At 38.0% G+C, this 25336-nt stretch overlaps 2 protein-coding genes and 1 long non-coding RNA gene across 7 annotated transcripts in view; 2 read left to right on the top strand and 1 right to left on the bottom strand.

Moving 5' to 3' along the window:
- The window catches only part of LOC142107082 (uncharacterized), a 311806-nt gene that overhangs the window by 113220 nt on the left and 173250 nt on the right, over positions 1 to 25336 (top strand). The window lies entirely within an intron of this gene.
- Positions 775 to 25336, bottom strand: part of MAD2L2 (mitotic arrest deficient 2 like 2) — a 102324-nt gene continuing 77762 nt past the window's right edge. Inside the window, exons 1-9 of one of the 3 annotated variants that reach the window (XM_075190230.1) lie at positions 9437 to 9510; positions 6631 to 6678; positions 5926 to 6044; positions 4895 to 4966; positions 4463 to 4563; positions 4252 to 4346; positions 4057 to 4130; positions 2379 to 2471; positions 775 to 1344 (exon numbers count right to left, since the gene is read on the bottom strand). In XM_075190230.1, coding sequence (XP_075046331.1) covers positions 1303 to 1344; positions 2379 to 2471; positions 4057 to 4130; positions 4252 to 4346; positions 4463 to 4563; positions 4895 to 4966; positions 5926 to 6044; positions 6631 to 6670 — 636 coding nt within the window. In that variant the 5' untranslated portion in view covers positions 6671 to 6678; positions 9437 to 9510 and the 3' untranslated portion in view covers positions 775 to 1302. Of the gene's footprint in view, positions 1345 to 2378; positions 2472 to 4056; positions 4131 to 4251; positions 4347 to 4462; positions 4564 to 4894; positions 4967 to 5925; positions 6045 to 6630; positions 6679 to 9291; positions 9387 to 9436; positions 9511 to 25336 lie in introns of those variants that run through there. The other 2 variants (XM_075190232.1, XM_075190231.1) reach the window with 2 other exon arrangements.
- The window catches only part of DRAXIN (dorsal inhibitory axon guidance protein), a 48656-nt gene continuing 32795 nt past the window's right edge, over positions 9476 to 25336 (top strand). For 2 of the 3 annotated variants that reach the window (XM_075190227.1, XM_075190229.1), the window contains exon 1: positions 22145 to 22220. The gene's annotated coding sequence lies outside the window, so the exon portion shown is untranslated. Of the gene's footprint in view, positions 9572 to 22144; positions 22221 to 25336 lie in introns of those variants that run through there. The other variant, XM_075190228.1, reaches the window with a different exon arrangement.

Here is a 25336-nt window from a genome sequence, read left to right on the forward strand (position 1 = left end):
ATGATAGTATATTTTCTACTTTGGAATGTATTTGTTGTCTCTTCGTACATGATTGTGAGTAGCTTTTCAAAGAACCAGGATCAGCTGGAGATTAAATGTCACCCTATACGCTGCCACATCTCTGATGAAACTGCAAAAGCGGAGAAACGCGTTAGTAAAGACTTTCTATTATTGGGACATTGATTTATCTTTTCCATGGATCACTAGGATATTTACACTGTCATTTAGAATCAAAGAATTTAGACTCGGGTATTATTTAGTAAGTCACTGGAGTGTAACTTTTGCCTCATCTCTATCATGGTATCATATTAATTGAACCAGTTTATAATTGATAAGGAAACAGCTAACGCTGCTTCTCGCTTGTGCATTCTGTTAGGGATTATAGGACCATTCGTCCTTTTATCATAGCACCATTAAGCAATTTTATGGGGCTGCCCAACAAACACTATTAGCAGAACATAGATTACCTATTCAGTAAGGTCCAAAATGATTTGTCACCCCAAAAAAAAATTAAAAAAAAAAAAAAAAAAATTGGGCAGTCGCTCCATATATGCAAAAACGTATCTACGTCACATGTTCCCCAACGTGAATTAGAAGCTTGGGGAAATATGAGACTCCCAATACTTTGTGTGAGTCTACAAGCAGAGAATTAGGGGATAGTTCTTTTTCATATTAAAAAAATTGCTGCAAACGAAGGGACTGTGACTCTCTGTATTTAGTAAATGACGGTGTATTTTACTGAACCCTTAAAAAAAATAAAGTTATGTACTTAAAGACGGTATAGAATTATTTTAATAAGTATGTCTGTAAAATTGAACAATGTATTTCTGCAATAATAATGAGGTCAAATATATACAATAAATAAACATACACAAGTGTCTAAGTCATTCACGAACGAATCACAATTTCCTTCTCAAAGTTTTAATTCTTTGCTGAAAACGTTGCAAATGTTGGTATAAATATCTGCGTCGTGGTGGAGAACATTTTTTAAACCTGTCATATCATTCTGTAAGAAGTAGTATTTAGAACGTTGTACCAAAGAGTCTTCTAATACTAGAGATAGATGGTAACGAAGGCTCGATCCACCAATGCCAAGCAGAAGTCTAGTATAATGCGGATCTTCGCATACAATCTCCGGGTCAGGTGACACTTGAGTAAAACCATGAATCCACCACGAGTCTGGTCTCTTCTATATCAATATTTTGTTCACTGCAGTCTCGGACTGTACCGTAGATATATTTATTTCTTGGTGTCTCATGGATTTTCAGATGTGATGATGTGAGGGACTTATGGACGTTGGTCTCAAGTGCTCTTCTGAGCTCTCTCTTCTACATAGAGCTGCATCTAAATTTAGAAATAAAAGGAAGCAGGTATTGGAGCTACAGTAACATTGACTTGATGAGAACAAAAGGAAATTTTAGTTTGAAGGTTGTGAAAACTTTTTAGGTTCTGCTCTTAGTGGTTTCTAACAAGAGGTACTGAAATTGCAACTTCTGCCAGACAGTCTATATGAACAGAAATTTTACCTACCACTAAGAGGTACAATCACAAGAGTGAACTAGGGATCCTGTAAGTGTACTTGTGGAAGGGAAAACTAATCTAGTGAACTATAGATAGTAAAGTTATCTTCTCCTTGTCTGGTTTTCCACTGAATTCCCCATCATTATAATATACTGAGCTGGGGATTACCGTAGATTCGTCAGGTGAGGACGTTGCCGGGGCAGAGCAAAGATGTTTCCTAACTACAATTAAACATCCCAATAGGTAGGTACAGCTTAAGAAACAGGCCCTGCCCTCTTACAGGCTAGGAAAAGCCTTTTATTCAAATAGATTTCCATTAAATACAGAAGACGTAGTTGAAAAAGTCACGCTATAATAGAGACGTCACATTTAATGATACAATTGATCAAGAACAAAAACCCTACATGGATTGAAAGTTTTAAAATATGTTGGAAATATTAAACCTATGTAACATTAACATAGCACAACAATCAAAACCATGGGGTAGATTTATGTAACCTTCTGAAACAAAAAAGTGGAGATGTTGCCCATGGCAACCATAAAAAGTGGAGATGTTGCCCATAGCAACCAATCAGATTCTAGCTATCATGTTCCAGAATTAAATAAACATCTAGAATCTAATTGGTTACTATTGCCAACACCTCTACTTTTTATGGTTGCTATGGGCAACATCTCCACTTCTCCTTTTTAGAAGATTTGATGAATCTAAGCTCCTTGTCTTCAATAACCTAGATGGTATTATAATCCACTTTGTGCCGAATTCACCTCCTTATCCCAACTCTTGAACTGTAGGGATTTTCAGTGTCTGCCACTTATTATTCTATTGTATATATGAGTATCGGACCTGCGCCGCTCACCTTTAGAATATCGGAGGTCATGGTCTTGAGAGGGATAAGACGCGGTTCCTGCATATGTACGTCCTGCTCATCAGCCAGGATCCAGGGAAAATCCTGCGGAGACCAGGACGGACATGTAAAATAACTTTATTAGGTATAACCTTTATACAGGAAGAATGGGAAGGAATACTTAGTAACTGACAACGTATATATATATACAAATGTGTAAATCACATAGAAATGCTAATAAAAATGATATGTGTAATATATTTAGCTCCCAGTAAGTTTCACAAGATTTGTCAAAACCAATCCAAACGTTGTTGGGGAAAATGTGGGAATAAAGGAAACTTACTCGATATATCTTAGAAATGCTCATAAATCATTGTGGAAAGCGGTATCCACACTCCTCGAACGATTATTCATTAGTGTAGAACATTAATCTCCTAAAACAGCTCTCCTACACCATTACCACCTCTCCTACACCGTTACCACCTCACCCTCCCAACCCGTGATAGGACATATCCTGGTAGTCACTAGAGTAATGATTGCACAACACCAGGAAGACCATGAACCTCCCCAACATTGTCAAAAATAAAGCTAAAACACAGAAAAGCTTTAAATGTAAGCATTGGGCTCAAACGTTCCACATACAGCTATTGCTCCGCAAGTTAAGTACCGGTATATATTTATTACAGAGTTAAATGACTGAACTGCAACAATACGGAATAAGATCCAGAGGGACTAAGAAGGTCTAATTTGACTCCTGATACATTCCAAAATATTCTGTAATTACAAGTCTCAGGGTAATACTACCGCCGTGGTCCTTGTTATAAGGACGTACCCTTTATTACGCAAACACAGAGTACATTGTTTTATTACAGCAAATCTTACTAAGAAACAATGAATGCAGCTACTGACCAGTTAAGTCCAAATCTTGTTATGTACCTCTTGTGTCCCTATTTTTTCTTTTCTGTACCCATTTGAATTTAGAATAAAATCAATAAAACTCAATAAGTAAAGGACTATAGTGCATCCTCCCAATCAGTTACAGGGTAGTAAAATAAATAAATAAAATCGGAATTAAAGGCCGCGCTCTAATAGGTCAATTCTTTATACTTTACATAGTCTAATAAGAGAGTTCAATTCAGATAATCACATGTTGGAGTTGAAGAATGTTTGCTGGCATCTGTAATATTTGATTTCTCCTTCCCTAATAAGAGTATGTTTATTTTTTTGCTTTTTTACACTTTAGGAACTTGCCACTACCCCCAGGGGTATCTAACAGTCTTTCCTAAATTGGATACAAATTTAGGAAGTTCCCCACTGATTAAACTGGTGGAATTTAGTCCCTAGTAAGCATTATCTTCATTTTGATGTTACAGTTAGGAATAATTCACACAAAGCACCTTACAAGTGGCTGTTGGCGATAGTATTGGACATAGTGGCAGCAGCCTGTAGTACTATGACATAGTATCAGAGGTACCCAACTCTCACTACTGCCATCCTCTGGTGGGAGGAGACAGGATAGCAAAAGGGGAATGTTTATCGAGGTGCAGCCATTAGAATAGCTTCAAATATACAGCAAAAAAAATCATTTCATCAACTTAAACACAATAAAAACAACATTAGTCACAGGAGATCACAAGACCGAAGGGATGAGTCTATATAACAATGCATTGGCAAGTGCCCTTTAATTTACCTTTATGACTTGAATCTTTTCCATATTGCGTGTAGCGGCTTCTCTTGTATGAACTAGTAGAGTAAATGTGCACCCTGCAATAAATAACTGTAGATCAGGTATAGCTGTATGTATGAATGACTCTGTAACAAGTCAGCCGTAGAGTTATACAGAGATTTTGATACCGCCACACAATGGACGTTACGGGAGAGGTACCTGGGGGGTTGTTATCGAGTACGGCATCACAGACGCTGATCTTCAGAATGAACGCCCTGAGTAACTGTTCCACGTGAGACAGCAACGAGTCGGAGCTGGAGAGAGAGCAGTAAACACCAGAAGATTTATGGCACTTGGTTCTAAAATTGTTCTAAGGCCCAGTACAATGGGTAGAGGGACCCATCGTCAACATTCAGCCCGTCTTTATCACCTGATAGAAAGCAGAGGAGGCTGCGCGATTTCAAAGACAAATCTCTCCACTGGGTGGTGCTCTTTATCCAAAATAACCACCACTACTTTCTCTACATCGTTCTGCAGTGACACAGATGACATAAAGTTAATGGACAGGGAGACTGAAAAGGTTAATAACATCTTATCAACAGAACGCAAGAGATGCTCTACAATCCGTTCTATACACAGCTATATCTAACCGCCGGCGGCCTCGGCGCACCATCAGCACCGCCGGCGGCCTCGGCGCACCATCAGCACAGCCGGCGGCCTCGGCACCGCCGGCCTCAGCACCGCCGGCGGCCTCAGCGCACCATCAGCACCGCCGGCGGCCTCAGCGCACCATCAGCACCGCCGGCCTCAGCACCGCCGGCGGCCTCAGCGCACCATCAGAACGGCCGCGGTGCTCTCTCACCTTCTCTATCAGAGGTTTAACACAGTGCAGGGTGTCCTGGATGTAGCGGTTCAGTTCTGGGTGACAGGACATCTGGAAAACGACACGAAGAGGGAAGTTATGAGCAACCAGCCTTGGAAGGCCTACAACTAGAAGCCTTCATCACAAACTGGGTAACAGAAATAAAACTTACTGATTTGCAACAAAAGTCATTAACATTGGTCCAGGCACCACTGATTATATTACTATATACAATTATTATGATGCAGATATTGTTACAAGCCACTCTGTAGTATGATAACCAAGTCAAAGCACATTTTTTTCTTTCGTTTAAGTCATCAATATTATATACATTGGTGTAAATAAATAAAGGTACTCTAACCTCCGAAATACTCTTTGCTTAATTGTGTCTAGCACAGTATATGGGTGTGTGTGTGTGTGTGTGTGTGTGTGTGTGTGTGTGTGTGTGTGTGTGTGTGTGTGTGTGTGTGTGTGTGTATGTATATATATATATATATATATATATATATATTATATAGAGAGAGAGCGAGAGAGACTGTATTAGACCTAATTTCCATATATCCCTGTGTAAAGGCTATGTATGTGCATGGTTTTTTTTTTTGCCTGATCTGATTTATCCAGATCTCTCTGGACCTGGCTACTAATGACTACGACGCACGGTACCTATAAGCCCTGCACCTAAGTTGCCACGCATGAATAAGACTGATGGGACAGGGAGATAAACAAGAACTCTCTGCCCGTTGGCTTTACTAGTTTTTAGCCTCTTTCCAGGTAAAGTGATGCAACAAAAATACAATTTACATGCATCTCTTAGTATTTACATCAGACACAGGGTTAGTGTCTCTACTGATAAAATGTGAGGCAGATTTCTGTTATGTTCGTGTGGTGCAGAGAAGTCATTAACACATTCCCTGCCTGACCCCATATTCTCCCAGGAGCGAGTCTGGGGTATCAGGACTAGATTTACAATGGCAACAGGGTAAAGGTGACTTTGTCATATGGTGTAGAAAGACAAATGGAGAACCCTCTACCTGTACTGGGACATTGTATTTCTTCCTCTTCTGGAAGATCCCAATGGGATAAACCTCTCGGACATAAAGTATTAGATGAACAGCAACCTCTAGGAACTCGCACAGAATGTCTGCCACCACTAGGGGGAGTAACAATGGAGAAATCAGTTATTAGCCTGCAACACGTGAAGCACCTTTATACAACAGTCAGATCTGTTAATACGTGTGTATTACAGAAGTCAATGACATAATAGCGTATTAATTACACCCAGCTCATATCTGCCATATTACAAAGTGACCAATCAGATGTTGGCTTCGATGCTCAGTGTTATGCAAGAAACACTAATGAAAGAGGTTTTAAATGTTATATTTGTCCAACTTTCTCCCTGTCCCCAACTAGCAGAACTATAGGCGGTCCCAGGACAGAGACCACCGTGATTTAGAACCACTATCAGCACTGCAACGCTTATTGCCCATATGTTATAAACCAGGAGTCCTTGCTATTCAAAGAGCACTGAGCCAGTCTCCAAGACAGGAGCTGACGGGATTGAGAGGCAAAATGTTAGAGATGCAAATTGCACTCTCTCAAATGATTTTATTCACTTGTCCATATTTCATTCTTTTAGAGAAGCGCACCTTGGTTTCACTAACTTCTAGTTCATTAATATAGTATGAACCAAAAACGTAACACTGGCTGCATTTATCAGATATATAAAGAGTAATTACCTTGTCCGAAGTTCAAATCTTGGCGGGTTAGAGTGGTCATTATTCCATCTAAAAGGCAACGGAAAGCAACAAGTCAGCCTGGGCAACATTCTCTGAACATGGAGTTCCCCTTTAAGATCTTACCTTATACAGTTTTATTTCAGGTAATCATAACCAGCTATCAAGAAATAGGTGTATATCTAATATATATAAGCCTAGCGGCGTGTGTTAGTGTGTGGAAAAAACTATTTTCTCAGAAAGGGCTCATCCAATTGACCTGAAATTTGGTATACTTACATTAATTGACAAAAAAATTATAATAGTGAAGTCAGTTAACTTCCATCATCCCCCCTTACCCCGTGGGAGGGGTAGTAAAGGCTAAATTTACCAGTTGAGGGCTCAAACTCTTGACCGTGTGGGTATTTATTTACCAGAGCCTGTGTTTGGTCATGGACAATTGTATGTTGCATTTTCACGAGTACGGAGAAGCAGTGATGTGAACGTGCAGGTTATGAATACTGCCCTTCAAGGAAGACTGATTGAGCACAGCGATAAGGTGTTTAGCAGAAACGTTGTGTATCGAGAGGTTTTAGAACAGTAAGACGATGGAGATTAAGGATGTGGCGATGAAGGATGAGGTGATGGAAAAGAATGATGAGGTGGCGACATGTGGACAAAACCACGTTAAAAAAGGGCGCTTACGTCGGGAAGCAACGCTCTTCCCCTGAGGAGGCCTGGCCTAGCCCCAAATGCATGACAAGAACCTTTTTAACACCTTAAGTAGCTTGATTTGACTAGAATGCATGAGTATCATGCACGGGTTAACTTGTATCTATATATATATATCTATATATATATATATACATATACATACAGGTAAATACATGAAAAATAGACAAGATGACTGCTACGTTCAAGACTGCATTTGAAGTGGTAGTATTCAAATATCTAAGTGATCTATGTATTAAAATATATATATATATATATATATATATATATATATATATATATATATAGCACCAATGGGGGCAGGGACTGATGTGAGTTCTCTGTACAGCGCTGCAGAATTAGTGGCGCTATATAAATAGCTGCTGATGATGATATACATACATGCATAGTGAGGGGAGTTTTTTATTACATATGTCACGGTTTTGTGTTTGAATGTTTTTGTTACATCGGTCATAGCGCACCTGAAAACATCACACTAAAGGGGGAATTCAATTGGCCGCGTTACTTGCGGCAGTAATGCGGCCTGCGCACTATTACCGATATTACAGTAATAGTGTGCATTATTACCGTTAATACGCTAATCTTTAATGCTGGTTTTTGCTCGCAGCTCAGGGAGCCGCGAGCAGAAATCAGGGTTAAAATTACTGTATTAACGGTAACAGATTTAGCGCCGCATTACTTGCGTCCGAATTGTATTCCCCCCTAAGAGTAATGACCAATAAATTCCACAATCTCCAAGAACATGGAAAACATAAGTCCTTCAGTAGCCTTTTAGCCGTATATAGGGAGAGACTTGATAAAAATTGCAACATTCTGTCTCACCCCAATCACTAAACACCCAGGAACATTCTCGATCAGACTGTTCCGAAGTAGAAAAGAAGAGGTTATGTGAGGATATCCAGACATACAGAATAAGATACAGATACTAAGAATTACACACGGAGAGAATAGTGGTACTGTGCTTTTGAATAAACATAATAAGAACAGATATTAAGAATTACATTCAGGATACAGAGATGAGAAGTGGTACTGCACTGTTGTCTATATATACAGAAAAGGAACAGATATTGAATATTTACATCAACAAAGAAGTAGTACTGTGCAGCTGAGTGAACATGCAGAATAAGAACAGATACTGAGAATGACATAACGCATACATAGATGAGAAGTAGTACTGCGCTATGGTCTATAAATAGAGAGGAAGAACAGATACTGAGAATTACACCCAGCACACAGGGAAGACAAGTGGTACTATGCTGTTGTCTATATATACAGAGTCAGAACAGACACTGAGAATTACACCCAGCATACAGGGAAGACAAGTGGTACTGGTGTTGTCTATATATACAGTCAGAACAGACACTGAGAATTACATTGATACAGAACAAAAGTAGTAATACAGTGTAGCTGGCCAGTATTATAAAAGAGGTACAATGAAAGGAACAACAAAAACAAAGATACATCAAGACGTTTAGGCAATGGGCAATTACTGTGTGTGTGTGTTAATATCATTGTGTGCAACATGCACGTGTGTGTGTGTGTGTGTGTGTGTGTGTGTGTGTGTGTGTGCTATATTAGTAGTGTGTGCAATATGCAGTGTGTTATATTAGCATTGTGTGCAACATGCACTTGTGTATGTGTGTGTGTTATATTAGCAGTGTGTGTTATAATGACAGTTATCCGCAGAGTGTATGTGTGTGTGTTATATTTGTGTGTTATATTAGCTGTGTGTATTATATGAGCAGTGTGTGCAATGTGTGTAATATGCAGTTTGTGTTATATTAGCATAGTGTACAATGTGTGTTATATTGGCAGTGTGTGCAATATGCAGTTTGTGTTATATTAGCAGTGTGTGCAGTATGCACTCTATGTATGTGTGTGTTATATTAGCACAGTGTACAATGTGTGTTATATGCAGTGGACACAGGGAGTTAATGACTCCACAGCTATTACCCTGTGTCTGAGCCCTGCACCGTGATGTACACAGGCATCAGCTACTATACATGACTGTATACCCCCATCCCCTTTACTACTACACAGCCTGTGGCCCCCTCCCTCTGGCAGTGGCCCCCTCCCTCTGGCAGTGGCCCCAGCTCACCAGTCTCTGCTCCTGAGAGCTTCCCCGTCGCCCGTCTGATGACGTCACATGCCGAGCGCTCCCCGGTCCTAGCGCCGGCTCCGGCCTCCTCCTGCTCTGATAACAGATGCTGCTCTGTGCTGCTGAGCATTACTGGTACTGTATATGTATCCACAATAAGGCTATAAGTTATTCTCCAGCTATGGGGAGTCTAGGGACCCCAGCAGGCATAGCTGGACATGCTGGGACTTGTAGTTCCTCAGCAGCTTGCCCAAGTCTGAATGTCCTGTAGTCTACCTTGGCTGGTGTCAATTACAGTTTTATGGAGAAATATATGGCCCAATATTTCTCCAGTCCTGATTAAATTTCTTCTCCTTACTGCAATGTGCACCTATAGCAACCAATCTGTACATGATACAGCATTAATCTGTGTAACCCAATCTTTACAGGACAGTACACATTTTAGGTGGGCAAAAGCATGTGGCCTACAGGAAAAGGTTAGTTAGATCAGAGTCTGGTTTGGGCAGATTTGGTATTACCTGAATTGTTCAATTTTTCCAATTGGGAATGGTGACAAGTTTACAATAAGAGCTTGCGTTAGAAACACACAAGAATCAGTGGTCATATTTTTATTGATCTTTTTTTCTTCTTTTTACTCTCTGTAACATTACTGATGGCCACAAACTAGAAGAAGCCGCCATTTGAATTTTTAATAGTGGAGCCTATATAGGAGATGCTAGAAAAGGACTCTTTTCCGTCCCCCGGTGTCATAGGAAGATACAAAACTCCTGCTTTCTAAGGATTGAGCCTCTTGTTCCAAAAATGAGTAATGGTTCTCCTGGGTCCCAAACACCTTTTTATGTATAAACTTCACATATGCCAAACTTCCTTTATGTACCATTGGGTATTTCTTTTATTGGAGATAATCTGTCATTCTGGACGAAGCAGTCACCGGGTCTTTATGAGGTCAGCACGGATATGTGACATCACACTTGGCCTAAATGAGTGAAACCATTCAGTATGTTTTGATTGAATGCCAGTTCCATAAAGAAGCCAAACGTGACCAAATTAAAACCAGATCTGGTTGTTTGGTCTTTGTGCCCAAAAATTATTTCAGCATATGTGAGGAATATAAATTTTGATTATCTGATATATCTAATGGTATCTTTTAGCGATGATTATAATCTAATGTTTCCTCTGTCCAACACTACAATTAATGTTGTATACAAGACCTGTGTAATAGACAGTATTCTTGCCTAATACCTCTAGTGCGTGTGCACATAAAGAAATAGTATATATATGCCTAACATATAAGACCTGCCTTATTCAATGTGTTTGTGCTGAGTGCAAATCTATATTAATATACCAGAGACACTGATGAACACAAATAATGGGAGCAATCAGCAAACAGACCTAGACAAGGAAGGATACAATTGTAATCGTTTATCCAACCAGAGAAGAGTGGCTTTGTAAAGAAGTCCGTTCCTGTCTTGTAACAAACACAGACCCTGCACTAACAGTGCAATCAGTCCTAGGGGTATATTTACTAAACTGCGGGTTTGAAAAAGTGGAGATGTTGCCTATAGCAACCAATCAGATTCTAGCTGTGATTTTGTAGAATGTACTAAATAAATGATAACTAGAATCTGATTGGTTGCTATAGGCAGCATCTCCACTCTTTTAAACCCGCAGTTTAGTAAATATACCCCCTACATTCATACACTGCACCAACACAGAAGTACACAAAGTTTTTTAGCAAAAGAAAAACATGCTCTCCTCCACCGTCGCCCCCTGTACATTCATTTTGCTGCTGCTTCACTCTCCTTACATTCTCCACTCCTCCAATATTTAGAACCCCGCTCACTATGCTCCTCCCCCTCATGGGGGCCACACTAAGCTCCACCTACTCAGGATGCCACTTTAAGCTCCATTCAATATGCCATGCTAAGCTCCTCCTCCTCATGGGTGCAACACTAAGCTCCACCTACTCATGATGCCACTCTAAGCTCCATCCAATATGCCATGCTATACTCCTTCCCCTCATGGGTGCCACACTAAGCTCCACCTAAGCAGAGGTCCACTCTAAGCTCCATTCAATAGGCCATGCTATGCTCCTCCCCCCTTATGGGTGCAACACTAAGCTCCACCTATTCAGTGGTCCACTCTAAACTCCCTCCCATGGGCAATGTTAAGCTCCTCCCCCTCATGGTGGCCACTCTAAGCTCCTTCCCACAAGTCATGCAAATGCCAACCCACTAGCTGGAGATTCACAGAGCACCCATCCGCTTATGGACCATCCCTTGGTTTGGCAATGGGTTCAGTGCAACGAGGAATGGTGCAAGAAGGGGCTTACCATGTATTAGTGGGATAAACTGGGCAACCACTAATTGGTAATTGTCAGGCTCAATATGACATAGGAGTCTATAAAGATACAATGTGGCACCCACAATAGGACCAGACCACATAATTCGCTGCTTCACTAGATATCATCTTATAAAGCCTAGATGCAGATACTGACCATTGCATTTAGCAATCACATAAGGGGTAGCAGAGTGCAATGACTGAATACTGAAAAATAGGGACATAGAAGAAGAACACACATTTAGACAAATAATTAGAACCTGGGACATTACCTGGAAATAAAGAGCATTGATAGCTATGATTTCATTATGTAAAGTTAATCATATATATATATATGAACAAAGGCACATCACTAAAACATGGCTGCCCCCTTCTCTGGTATCTTTAATCGCTCCTTCCAGCACGTAACTTTGTATAACATCCTTTTCCTCAGTGGTCAAATATCTGTATAAACGTCAGTAAAAAGAGAAGTGGGGTACACGTCAGTGCCACGCCCACTTAACAAGGTAATGCTGCTGTTACTATAGCCACTAAAGCAAATCATACACCTTGGTTCTTCCATAGCCCATCATTACTCTCTCCAGTATAAATAGCTTTACAGCGAAACACTGCCCAGGATTTGTATTTGATTATTCCAGTGATTGACAACCCTTTAGGCTGTGTAGTGCCCGATTCTCACCTAGAATACCGCTGCTTAGCAGTCAGCTCCCACTTCAGACAGTGACTGACAGCTGTTCAGGTAATTGTTGGTCCAGCCTTGCTCTATGTCATCTCATTGCATTAAATATTCCTTGTCTCGCACACAGCACTCCTTCCTAATCTCCATAGCTGCACCTAATATTAATTCCTGGGCTCCTGCAATATTCATACAGCCCAGTGAAGGTCACAAAGCCATCATTATTTTAAGCTACTAAATAACAGGTTTTTTTTGGCCTTCATAGTTTTGCTCACTGTGGACATATCAAATACTGTACATTAGCAACAAACATAATAGAGTAGAGGTAAATGGATTAATGCAATACTGAGAATACCATAAAGTAACACATATGGAATCGTGATGGAGTATTAGGTCAATGATACAGACAAACTCTGAGGACAGAGAGCTACACTCATAAAACAATTGAGGGTAACTTAGTATGAACCACAGAATAGTATCCTCTTACATAAGTTGGCAGAGGGAAGCAAACATAAGATAACAAATAGGGAGGGGTAGTGACAATTTTAGTATTTCCGATAACACAAGTGCTACTAAGAATCATGCACAATATGATGGTTTGTTTTTTAAACTATTAGTGGTGCAAATCTACACCAAATCTTCAGCAACCAATCAACATTTAGCTTTTATCTGTCTGGTGCAAAAAAAACACCCGATTGGTTGCTTTGGTTTTAGTGTTTCCCTTATTCGCCCACCTTCTGATTCTTGGAATTCCTTAAAAGAAAGGAGACGCACCTACTTTTGTGTATTTGTTGATCCACCTTCATAGGCAAACCGAGGGGGGGGGGGTCCTAGTGCCTGGAAACCCCCCTCCAAGCCTGGGGCACTGTATAACTGAGGCAGCTGGACCCTGCTCCCGCTTCACACAGTTCTGCTTGAAAAGGGAGAGCTGCGTGCACCTAACAGTAGTGCACGCAGCATTGCCCGTGTATATTATGGGGTTAGGAAGAGTTGGAGAGCAGCCAAGCACTGTCTAAAATTATAGCCACGCCCCCATGCATGCTGGTCATGCCCACTGGCGGCGTGGTGTGGAAACCCCCCTCTACAAATCCTGAGTTTGCCCCTGACCTGACAATTCAGTAAGGAACACCCCTGATCCGTCAACTCCTGGCATTTTTATGTATGAAAATCACACGCATTACTCAAAATCCGATAATTGCGCAAAACAGGTGTAAACTGCATTTGCATTTCAGGATTCGCAATTTTGTGTTTTTGTACAGGACCTAAGGCCCTTATCTATTAATGACTGCATTTTTAACACAAACCTTTTCAATGCTTATTGCAATGATTGAAAGATTGTGTGTATTTATTAAAAATCTTCAACAGGAACAGCAGTCACGAAAGACTACTGTACCTGCGATGACCCCTCTCCTATCTTTTCTATGGTCAAAGTGATCACCTGTGCGATAGTGACCGGAGGGTAGAGCAGTAAGATGCGGGAAGGGATCCGAGTGAATGTATAATAATATTCATGCTGTAGGACTATTCCTAGCTGATGTAAGCATGTTACTTATTCTGTTTGCAGAGTTTAGGTTGCAGAGCCTTCGTTTTTGTCCCAGCCCCCTAACCCATTGTAGGACCCTCCTGTCATATGTATAATGTGTGATATTCCTCTACTAAAACAAAAGCCTTGGGCCTGATCTGGTGGCGTGGTGTGTGACTGGCATCATTTGGGAGCTTGCCACGATGTGAATGGAGAACTCCATCCAAAACAAAATATATAATGTGGATGCATCATTCAAGGGAACTGCCAAATGTACGAGGCGTGGAAGCTTACAGATATTGGGCACTCTGAACTCCATTCAAAACTATGGGGTATATTTACTAAACTGCGGGTTGAAAAAGTGACGATGTTGCCTATAGCAACCAATCAGATTCTAGTTATCATTTATTTAGTACATTCTACAAAATGACAGCTAGAATCTGATTGGTTGCTATAGGCAATATCTCCGCTTTTTCAAACCTGCAGTTTAGTAAATCTATAACTAAATGTATGGTCATAACATGACATGAAAAGAATATATGTGTGTGTGCATATATAAATGTAGTATATATGTATTCAATAAATATATATATATATATATATATATATATATACACACACACACTATACAGAAATCTAGGTAATTACAGTAATTACAAACCTTCCTTTTTTTCTAACACTCAGATAATTAGACAAATGCTTAAGCTAAGTACACACTGGCGTTTGCTGCGAGTTTATCGAATGCTAAAACGCAAGTAAAAATGAATATAATTCACATTGCGTTTGAAGAGGCGTTTTTTATGCCTATTATATGTGTTTCATATCTGTTTAAATGCATTTACAAGTGCATTCAATATGTGTGGTTTAAACATACACTTGTGACAAAACCAGACTTTATCCCATTGCATTTACACTACTTTCCCATTGGGATAAATGTAAGATTTAAACTGAGCTGACAGACGTATTAAAATGCAACAATTATTTTTATTTTCACATCGGTTTACCTGCACTTAATGTGTATTAGAGCATGATAAATGCATAGTTATAATGCCAGTGATAGTGTATCAAACCCATACATAAATGTAATGCAGTTTACACACGTTGTTACCTGCGATAAGAAACCTTTGGAAACACCGACCATTATACCCTAGTTTTATTCCCATTGCTTCTTTCTGACCTTGTACAAATTTCTCCATCATAATAAGTTTATTATTACAAGCAGTCCGGGATCCTACTGACAGTAGCACTGTAACACTAACGATATTATACACTTATAAATAATTAATGCCACCACTGAGGCCCATTTAATGTGATAACATACAATGAAAATCAGTTCATCTATATTCTGTCTGCTTCAATCATGTATCTTTCCAGGAGGTTATAATGTAACACAGAGGTAAACAACCTGACACTCTTCAGCTGGGTCCCAAGGTATGGCTGTGCTGGGACTTGTAGTTCCACAATATTGGAGTGTCACAGGTTGCCTAAGTATGGGCTGTCTGTGCTTGTTATATGTGATGACATATTTGTTTATTATTGCTGAGAAGGATCACAAAGACATCAAAGAGGGGTCAGGGGTAAGGTGTCCTTTAAATGTTAACATGAGGCGGGGGCTCACAGGGTCAGCGGACACGTGTATTCCCCATGGAGGTTGTCAGTGTCAGACCCTGGGTGTCCTCCAGGGACATGTGAGGGGTCTCCGGGTCACTGTCCAGATGTGTAGGCAGATGTGCTGACCCCCACCCCTCTATCTCTGATTATAGGAGGACGGAGAGGGCTTGTCACACAGAGGGCTGCTCTTTGTCTACTCGCTGGCATGTGTATTCCATCCCTCTGTCTCTCTCAGCCTTTGTTTGCAGTCTCTCAGTCTCTCCTTACAGCTGGGAGATGCAGCGGGGCCACGCACTGGCTGGTGTGTGTGGGGGTGGGGGGGGGGGGGGGTAGGCGCTCAGGGTTGGATACCTGTCTGCATAGCATAGATTGTTCCATACACTCATTCATAAAATACAGTCTTGCACTACTACAGCTCCAGATACAAGTGTATGCTTGTATATACTATTAACAACCTGATAGAGTAATATATATATATATATATATATCAGCTGTTTCATCTATTTTATCTGTCTCATATTTGTTTAATCTGATATCTATCAGTCTCATATATTTCTATCTATCTATCATCTATCTCATATCTATGTCTCATATCTATCTATCTATCTATCTATCTATCTATCTCATATCTATGTCTCATATCTATCTATCTATCTCATATCTATATCTCATATCTATCTATCTATCTATCTATCTCATATCTATCTATCTATCTATCTCATATCTATCTATCTATCTATCATCTATCTATATCTATCTATCTATCATCTATCGCATATCTATCTATCTATCTCATATCTATCTATCTATCATCTATCTATATCTATCTATATATCTATCTATCATCTATCTCATATCTATGTCTCATATCTATCTATCTATCTATCTATCATCTATCTATCTATCTATCTATCATCTATATCTATCTATCTATCATCTATCTCATATCTATGTCTCATATCTATCTATCTATCTCATATCTATCTATCATCTATCTATATCTATCTATTTATCTATCATCTATCACATATCTATCTATCTATCTCATATCTATCTATATCTCATAACTATCATCTATCTCATAACTATTTATCTATCTATCTATCTATCTCATATCTATGTCTCATATTTATCTATCTCATATCTATCTATCTATCTCATATCTATATCTCATAACTATCATCTATCTCATAACTATCTATCTATCTATCTATCTCATATCTATATCTCATATCTATCTATATCTCATAACTATCATCTATCTCATAACTATCATCTATCTCATAACTATCATCTATCTCACATCTATCTATCTATCTATCTATCTATCTATCTATCTATCTATCTATCTATCTCATAGCTATCTATCTATCATCTATCTTTCTATCTATCTATCTCATATCTATATCTCATATCTATCTATATCTCATAACTATCATCTATCTCATAACTATTTATCTATCTATCTATCTATCTCATATCTATGTCTCATATTTATCTATCTCATATCTATCTATCTATCTCATATCTATATCTCATAACTATCATCTATCTCATAACTATCTATCTATCTATCTATCTATCTCATATCTATATCTCATATCTATCTATATCTCATAACTATCATCTATCTCATAACTATCATCTATCTCATAACTATCATCTATCTCACATCTATCTATCTATCTATCTATCTATCTATCTATCTATCTATCTATCTATCTATCTATCTATCTCATAGCTATCTATCTATCATCTATCTATCTATCTATCTCATATCTATATCTCATATCTATCTATATCTCATAACTATCATCTATCTCATAACTAACATCTATCTCACATCTATCTATCTATCTATCTATCTATCTATCTATCTATCTATCTATCTATCTATCTATCTCATAGCTATCTATCTATCTATCTATCATCTATCTCATATCTATCTATCTCATATCTATCTATCTCATATCTATCTATCTCATATCTATATCTCATATCTATCTATATCTCATAACTATCATCTATCTCATAACTATCATCTATCTCATATCTATCTATCTATCTATCATCCATCTATCTATCTATCTATCTATCTATCTATCTATCTATCTATCATCTATCTCATATCTATATCTCATATCTATCTATATCTCATAACTATCATCTATCTCATAACTATCTATTTATCTATCTATCTATCTCATATCTATGTTTCATATTTATCTATCTCATATTTATCTATCTCATATCTATATCTCATATCTATCTATATCATAACTATCATCTATCTCATAACTATCATCTATCTCATATCTATCTATCTATCTATCTATCTATCTATCTCATAGCTATCTATCTATCTATCATCTATCTATCATCTATCTCATATCTATCTATCTCATATCTATCTATCTCATATCTATATCTATATCTATATCTCATATCTATCTATATCTCATAACTATCTATATCTCATAACTATCATCTATCTGATAACTATCATCTATCTCATATCTATCTATCTATCCAGGGCCCGATTAAGGGTTCCGGCCGCCCTAGGCTATTTCAGCTGTAGCCTATTGGCTGATCAGGCACTGTATCTATCTATCTCATATCTATCTATCATCTATCTATCTATCTATCATCTATCTCATATCTATATCTCATATCTATCTATATCTCATAACTATCATCTATCTCATAACTATCATCTATCTCATATCTATCTATCTATCTATCTCATATCTATCTCATATCGATCTATATCTCATAAATATCATCTATCTCATATCTATCTATCTCATATCTATCTATCATCTATCTATCTATCTATATATCTATCTCATATCTATCGATCATCTATCTATCTATCTATCTCATATCTATATCTCATATCTATCTATCTATCTATCTATCTATCTATCTATCTATCTATCTATCTATCTATCTATCTATCTCATAACTATCAATTTATCTATCTCATAACCAGGGGCGCACGGAGGATTGTCGCCCCCCCCCCGACCCAAAAAAAAACAAAAACAGGCCACTTAGTTAGCGCAGGGGGGGATTTCTAGAGACTCAGAAACCCCCCCCTGCGTGCGCCACTGATAACTATCTATCATATATTTCATATCTATCGTCTGTCTGTCTCCCTTTACCTATCTTCTATCTAACTCATATATATATTATCTATCTATTTATCTGTTATCTCACATCTATCTCATATTTCTATCTATCCCATATCTCTCTCTATGTATCTATCTGTCTCATATCCCTATCTCTATATATCTCTATCTCTCTCTACGTATCTCTCTCTCCATATCTCTATCTCTCTATGTGTATCTCTATCTCTCTATGTGTATCTCTATCTCTCTATGTGTATCTCTCTCTCGATGTATCTCTATCTCTCTATGTGTATCTATATCTCTCTCTATGTATCTCTATCTCTCTCTATCTCTCTATGTGTATCTATATCTCTCTCTATGTATCTCTATCTTTCTATGTATCTCTATCTCCATATCTCTTATCTCTCTATGTATCTCTATCTCTCTATGTATATCTATATCTCTCTCTATGTATCTCTCTCTCTATGTATCTCTCTCTCTATGTATCTCTATCTCTCTATGTGTATCTATATCTCTCTCTATGTATCTCTCTCTCTCTCTCTATCTCTCTATCTCTCTATGTGTATCTCTATCTCTCTCTATGTATCTCTATCTCTCTCTATCTCTCTATGTGTATCTATATCTCTCTCTATGTATCTCTCTCTCGATGTATCTCTATCTCTCTCTATGTATCTCTATCTTTCTATGTATCTCTATCTCCATGTCTCTTATCTCTCTATGTATCTCTATCTCTCTATGTATATCTATATCTCTCTCTATGTATCTCTCTCTCTATGTATCTCTATCTCTCTATGTGTATCTATATCTCTCTCTATGTATCTCTCTCTCTCTCTATCTCTCTATGTGTATCTCTATCTCTCTCTATGTATCTCTATCTCTCTCTATCTCTCTATGTGTATCTATATCTCTCTCTATGTATCTCTATCTCTCTCTATCTCTCTATGTGTATCTATATCTTTCTCTATGTATCTCTCTCTCTCGATGTATCTCTATCTCTCTATGTGTATCTCTATCTCTCTATGTGTATCTCTCTCTCGATGTATCTCTATCTCTCTATGTGTATCTCTATCTCTATGTGTATCTCTCTCTCGATGTATCTCTATCTCTCTCTATGTATCTCTATCTTTCTATGTATCTCTATCTCCATATCTCTTATCTCTCTATGTATCTCTATCTCTCTATGTATATCTATATCTCTCTCTATGTATCTCTCTCTCTATGTATCTCTATCTCTCTATGTGTATCTATATCTCTCTCTATGTATCTCTCTCTCTCTCTATCTCTCTATGTGTATCTCTATCTCTCTCTATGTATCTCTATCTCTCTCTATCTCTCTATGTGTATCTATATCTCTCTCTATGTATCTCTATCTCTCTCTATATCTCTATGTGTATCTATATCTTTCTCTATGTATCTCTCTCTCTCGATGTATCTCTATCTCTCTATGTGTATCTCTATCTCTCTCTATGTATCTCTATCTCTCTATGTGTATCTATATCTCTCTTTATGTATCTCTCTCTCGATGTATCTCTATCTCCATATCTCTATTTCTCTCTATGTATCTCTATCTCTCTCTATGTATCTCTATCTTTCTATGTATCTCTATCTCTCTATGTGTATCTCTATGTATCTCTATCTCTCTGTGTATCTCTCTCTCTATCTCTCTATGTGTATCTCTATCTCTCTATGTGTATCTATATCTCTCTCTATGTATCTCTATCTCTCTCTATGTATCTCTATCTCACTATGTGTATCTCTATGTATCTCTATCTCTCTCTATGTATCTCTATCTCACTATGTGTATCTCTATGTATCTCTATCTCTCTATGTGTATCTCTCTCTCTCTCTCTCTCTCTCTCTCTCTCTGTGTATCTCTCTCTCTATCTCTCTATGTATATCTCTATCTCTCTCTATCTCTCTATGTGTACCTCTATCTCTCTATGTGTATCTCTATCTCTCTCTATCTCTCTATGTGTATCTCTATCTCTATCTCTCTATGTGTATCTCTATCTCTCTCTATCTCTCTAGGTGTATCTCTATCTCTCTATGTGTATCTCTATCTCTCTCTCTCTCTCTCTGTGTATCTCTATCTCTCTCTCTCTCTCTCTGTGTATCTCTATCTCTCTCTATGTATATCTATCTCCCTCTATGTATATCTATCTCCATCTATATATATCTATCTCCCTCTATATATATCTATCTCCCTCTATGTATATCTATCTCCCTCTATGTATATCTATCTCCCTCTATGTATATCTATCTCCCTCTATGTATATCTATCTCCATCTATATATATCTATCTCCCTCTATATATATCTATCTCCCTCTATGTATATCTATCTCCCTCTATGTATATCTATCTCCCTCTATGTATATCTATCTCTTTCTATGTATCTCTATCTCTCTCTATGTATCTCTATCTCTCTCTATGTATCTCTATCTCCCTCTATGTATATCTATCTCCCTCTATGTATCTCTATCTCTCTCTATGTATCTCTATCTTTCTATGTATCTCTATCTCTCTATGTGTATCTCTATGTATCTCTATCTCTCTGTGTATCTCTCTCTCTATCTCTCTATGTGTATCTCTATCTCTCTATGTGTATCTATATCTCTCTCTATGTATCTCTATCTCTCTCTATGTATCTCTATCTCACTATGTGTATCTCTATGTATCTCTATCTCTCTCTATGTATCTCTATCTCACTATGTGTATCTCTATGTATCTCTATCTCTCTATGTGTATCTCTCTCTCTCTCTCTCTCTCTCTCTCTCTCTGTGTATCTCTCTCTCTATCTCTCTATGTATATCTCTATCTCTCTCTATCTCTCTATGTGTACCTCTATCTCTCTATGTGTATCTCTATCTCTCTCTATCTCTCTATGTGTATCTCTATCTCTATCTCTCTATGTGTATCTCTATCTCTCTCTATCTCTCTAGGTGTATCTCTATCTCTCTATGTGTATCTCTATCTCTCTCTCTCTCTCTCTGTGTATCTCTATCTCTCTCTCTCTCTCTCTGTGTATCTCTATCTCTCTCTATGTATATCTATCTCCCTCTATGTATATCTATCTCCATCTATATATATCTATCTCCCTCTATGTATATCTATCTCCCTCTATGTATATCTATCTCCCTCTATGTATATCTATCTCCCTCTATGTATATCTATCTCCCTCTATGTATATCTATCTCCCTCTATGTATATCTATCTCCCTCTATGTATATCTATCTCCCTCTATGTATATCTATCTCCCTCTATGTATATCTATCTCCCTCTATGTATATCTATCTCCCTCTATGTATATCTATCTCCATGTCCCTTCCATCCTGCTGCTCCTACCTGATGCTGATATTTTGGGATTCCTGCCCCTCTCCCCCTGCGCCCCTCCCCTCCTCCCAGCCCCTCCCTCCTCTCACTCTCATCCCTGCTGATACTGGAGAGGGTTTTAGTGGAGCCAGAGCCAGGTATCAGATAGTCCGTGTTCTGGGCACTCTAGGTGTCGGGTGAGTATTATTATTACACCTCTGTCTATGTCTTATTCTTGTGCTCTCTCCTCCCTGACATCACATTATCAGGGATAGTTTATTCCATCTGCTATTTAATCATCTCCCCCAATATCTCTTCTTATCCCCACTTCCAAATCCCCCCAGAGACTGTCCCAGATATTAACATTCAGTTCACTCTCCGGAATATGACTTATTCCTTTATCATTGTGACAATATTGTTCCCTCTCCACCGTCTACATCGTCTCTCTGCTGTCAGTTCCTCTGTCTCTTGTATGGAGGGTGGGGGGGATATTACTGCAATTTATTCTGTGTAGTACAGGTAATTCTGCTGGTATTATGTTTATTATTATATTGTTTCTTTATTTGGAATACTACAATCCTGGTTTTCATAATAACTATATTGACCTCCAACACATAATCTTATTCCAGCTACTTCCCCATCTCCTCAGTCTTAGAAATCAGTTTTCACTTTGTTCTATGTGTTTTGTGTGGTCTCAGACATGTGTGTATCCCTTCAAGTGTCTTATTGCTGAAGTGAATCAGTGGGAAAAACTTTCACAAACTTATATACTTAAATCTTGTCTGGTGGGATCAAAATTAGCCCCGGGGTGCAGTCTGCACGGAGTGATTAGGATATCCTGTGATTGTGAAATAGATTGTAAGCTCCACTGGTGTCACCCAATAATATCCTACCACTTAGACAGGATGTGTTAGAGCTATTGTCTTTTTTGTTTGTTTGTTTTTAAAAAAGGATAATGATTAATTTGAAAGTTACACCTCTTTTACTCACTATAGCAATTAATGTTTCCTACTGTGTAAATATATATATATATATATATATATATATATATATATATATATATATATGCATCACTAATAAATATTATCATAATCTCACTGGAACAATACCCTTAATTGTCCAAGATAATTGCACGCACCACCATTGTCTTAACATGTAACCAGTTTCTTGCAGACTTTGGAATAATAACTGTCAAAAAAATGTGTTTAACATGTCTCAAGGGGGGATATGCAATAATGCTGCTTGGATGAAAAGAAGATACATGTCAGATTTTATTTATTTGTTGGGACTGTTATAATAAGGTGTATTGTTTCCATGTTTCCTAATAATATTGTACTGTATTCATAATAATATTATTTTGTGTAAAAGAGGAGAAATGGAAATGTTGCTATATCTTGTCCTTCTGTGTGCCACGTATTCTATAATATTATATCCTCCACTTCCACCTCTTCTTACGCGCTGCGGAATTAGTGGCGCTATATAAATATCTGATGATGATGATAAGTGAAAAGCAGGCGTGGTTTAGCTACGTGGTCCTTATGGGGTTTTTTTTTCTACACAAAATGATGCTGTCAAAGGAGTATAGATAATGATTATAAAAATATTTATTTTTTAAGGGACCATTGCAAAAAAAAAAAGCAATAACAAAGGGCATTTTTACATCTAAAATAAAGACTTTTTTAAAAAAAAAAAGTCTATGGTATAAAAATATATATTTATCAGCTACCTCCACTTGCATAGAATGCCCCCGTTTCTGTATATCTGCATATGTATGATAATAACAGGTAACTGGTTATCCTGACATCTCCTTATGCTTTGCAATCATTCTTCAGAGAAATCCCAAATTGCTTAGCTCTGCTGTTATATCTGACCTTTCGCCCCTTTCCCCTGCTTACAAAGTCATGCTGGAACCACGTACGTATGACTGCACAGAGAACCCCCACTATAAGGTCATATATTGATCATGGTACATTGTGAATTGTTAGTGACGGTATTGGATCTGCGTCTCTGTTGGCATAATTATCACCCACTGATTGATCTAATTAATAGAACATTGTCCTATGAACAGTGGTGAGCTCGTAGTTGTACAGAATGAAAAGACTTCAGCAGAGTTTATACACCCAGGTCCCTCGCAGATCCTGGAATCGAGAAACCGTGCCCCAGGCAAACTGTCTTATAAATAACTAATGGCTGTAATAGCCTTCCCTGGTAAGATTATTTCACCTTTAAAGTGAACTTTTTACTTATTAATGTCCTTTATGAAATGATTTTATTTGGCTTGCAGTTATTTCTTCAAAGTTTATATCTTGTCAGGCTTGGAAAGTGAACACTGGCTGGCTTTGGTGTAGGAAAGACATTAGAACAGCAATATATAGGCTACCAGCACTGATTTGGTAGCATTAAAATATTTCAAATATATCATATAAATATATGAAAGGATCTAATTATAACAATATATATATATATGGGTTTCCATTGGATGCTCCGGTTTCCTCCCTCACTCCAAAAACATACTGGTAGGTTAATTGGCTGCTATTAAATTGCCCTTAGTCTCTCTCGGTCTGTGTGTGTGTGTTAGGGGATTTAGATTGTAAGCTCCAATGAGGCAGGGACTGATGTGACTGAGTTCTCTGTACAGCGCTGCGGAATTAGTGGCGCTATATAAGTAACTGATGATGATGATGAAGGAGACGTCTCCAAGATTTTTTAATGGCTGACAACAGAACACAATAGCTTGCCCTCAGCTGCACAGCAACCATAAATGAAATGTCAAATATCTTAAACATATATACCTAAGAAACATATATATTTGAGAAGTTGGGGACATAGAACTTTGAGAATGTTATTTATGTTCTCAATAGCTCTTTTATCTGTTATTTTCCATTCTTGCTGGGATCAGTAGTTCACCAGCAGCTGCAGAGTTGCAGGATGCTTGGTATGCGGTATGTTGCCCTCTTTTAATGCCATCAACTGATTATTAGGTCTATGCATTGTCCCTAACGTTAAAGGTAATCGCCCCTGTTTTTTTTTTTATTCAAATCTTCAGACTGAGAAGATGATTTGCAAATCATTACATTCTGCCATCTAATGGTTGAAATACAGCAATTACACGTAACAGCTTTTGTGTAGCTATACAGTGTAACTGTGAAATAGCTGGCTGCCTGCAAAGATCTCTTCTAGTGAATAAGTCAAGGGATGGGGGCTGTAAAAGCAGAACTACTGATCTTTTCAACACACTTGGTAATATAAAGAATACATTCTTCTACAGATAAGCAAATGTGTAAAAACAATACTTATAAGTGTTTTATTTCAG

This window comes from Mixophyes fleayi, chromosome 11 (assembly GCF_038048845.1).
Source record: "Mixophyes fleayi isolate aMixFle1 chromosome 11, aMixFle1.hap1, whole genome shotgun sequence".
In the NCBI taxonomy this organism is placed as follows: Eukaryota; Metazoa; Chordata; class Amphibia; order Anura; family Limnodynastidae; genus Mixophyes; species Mixophyes fleayi.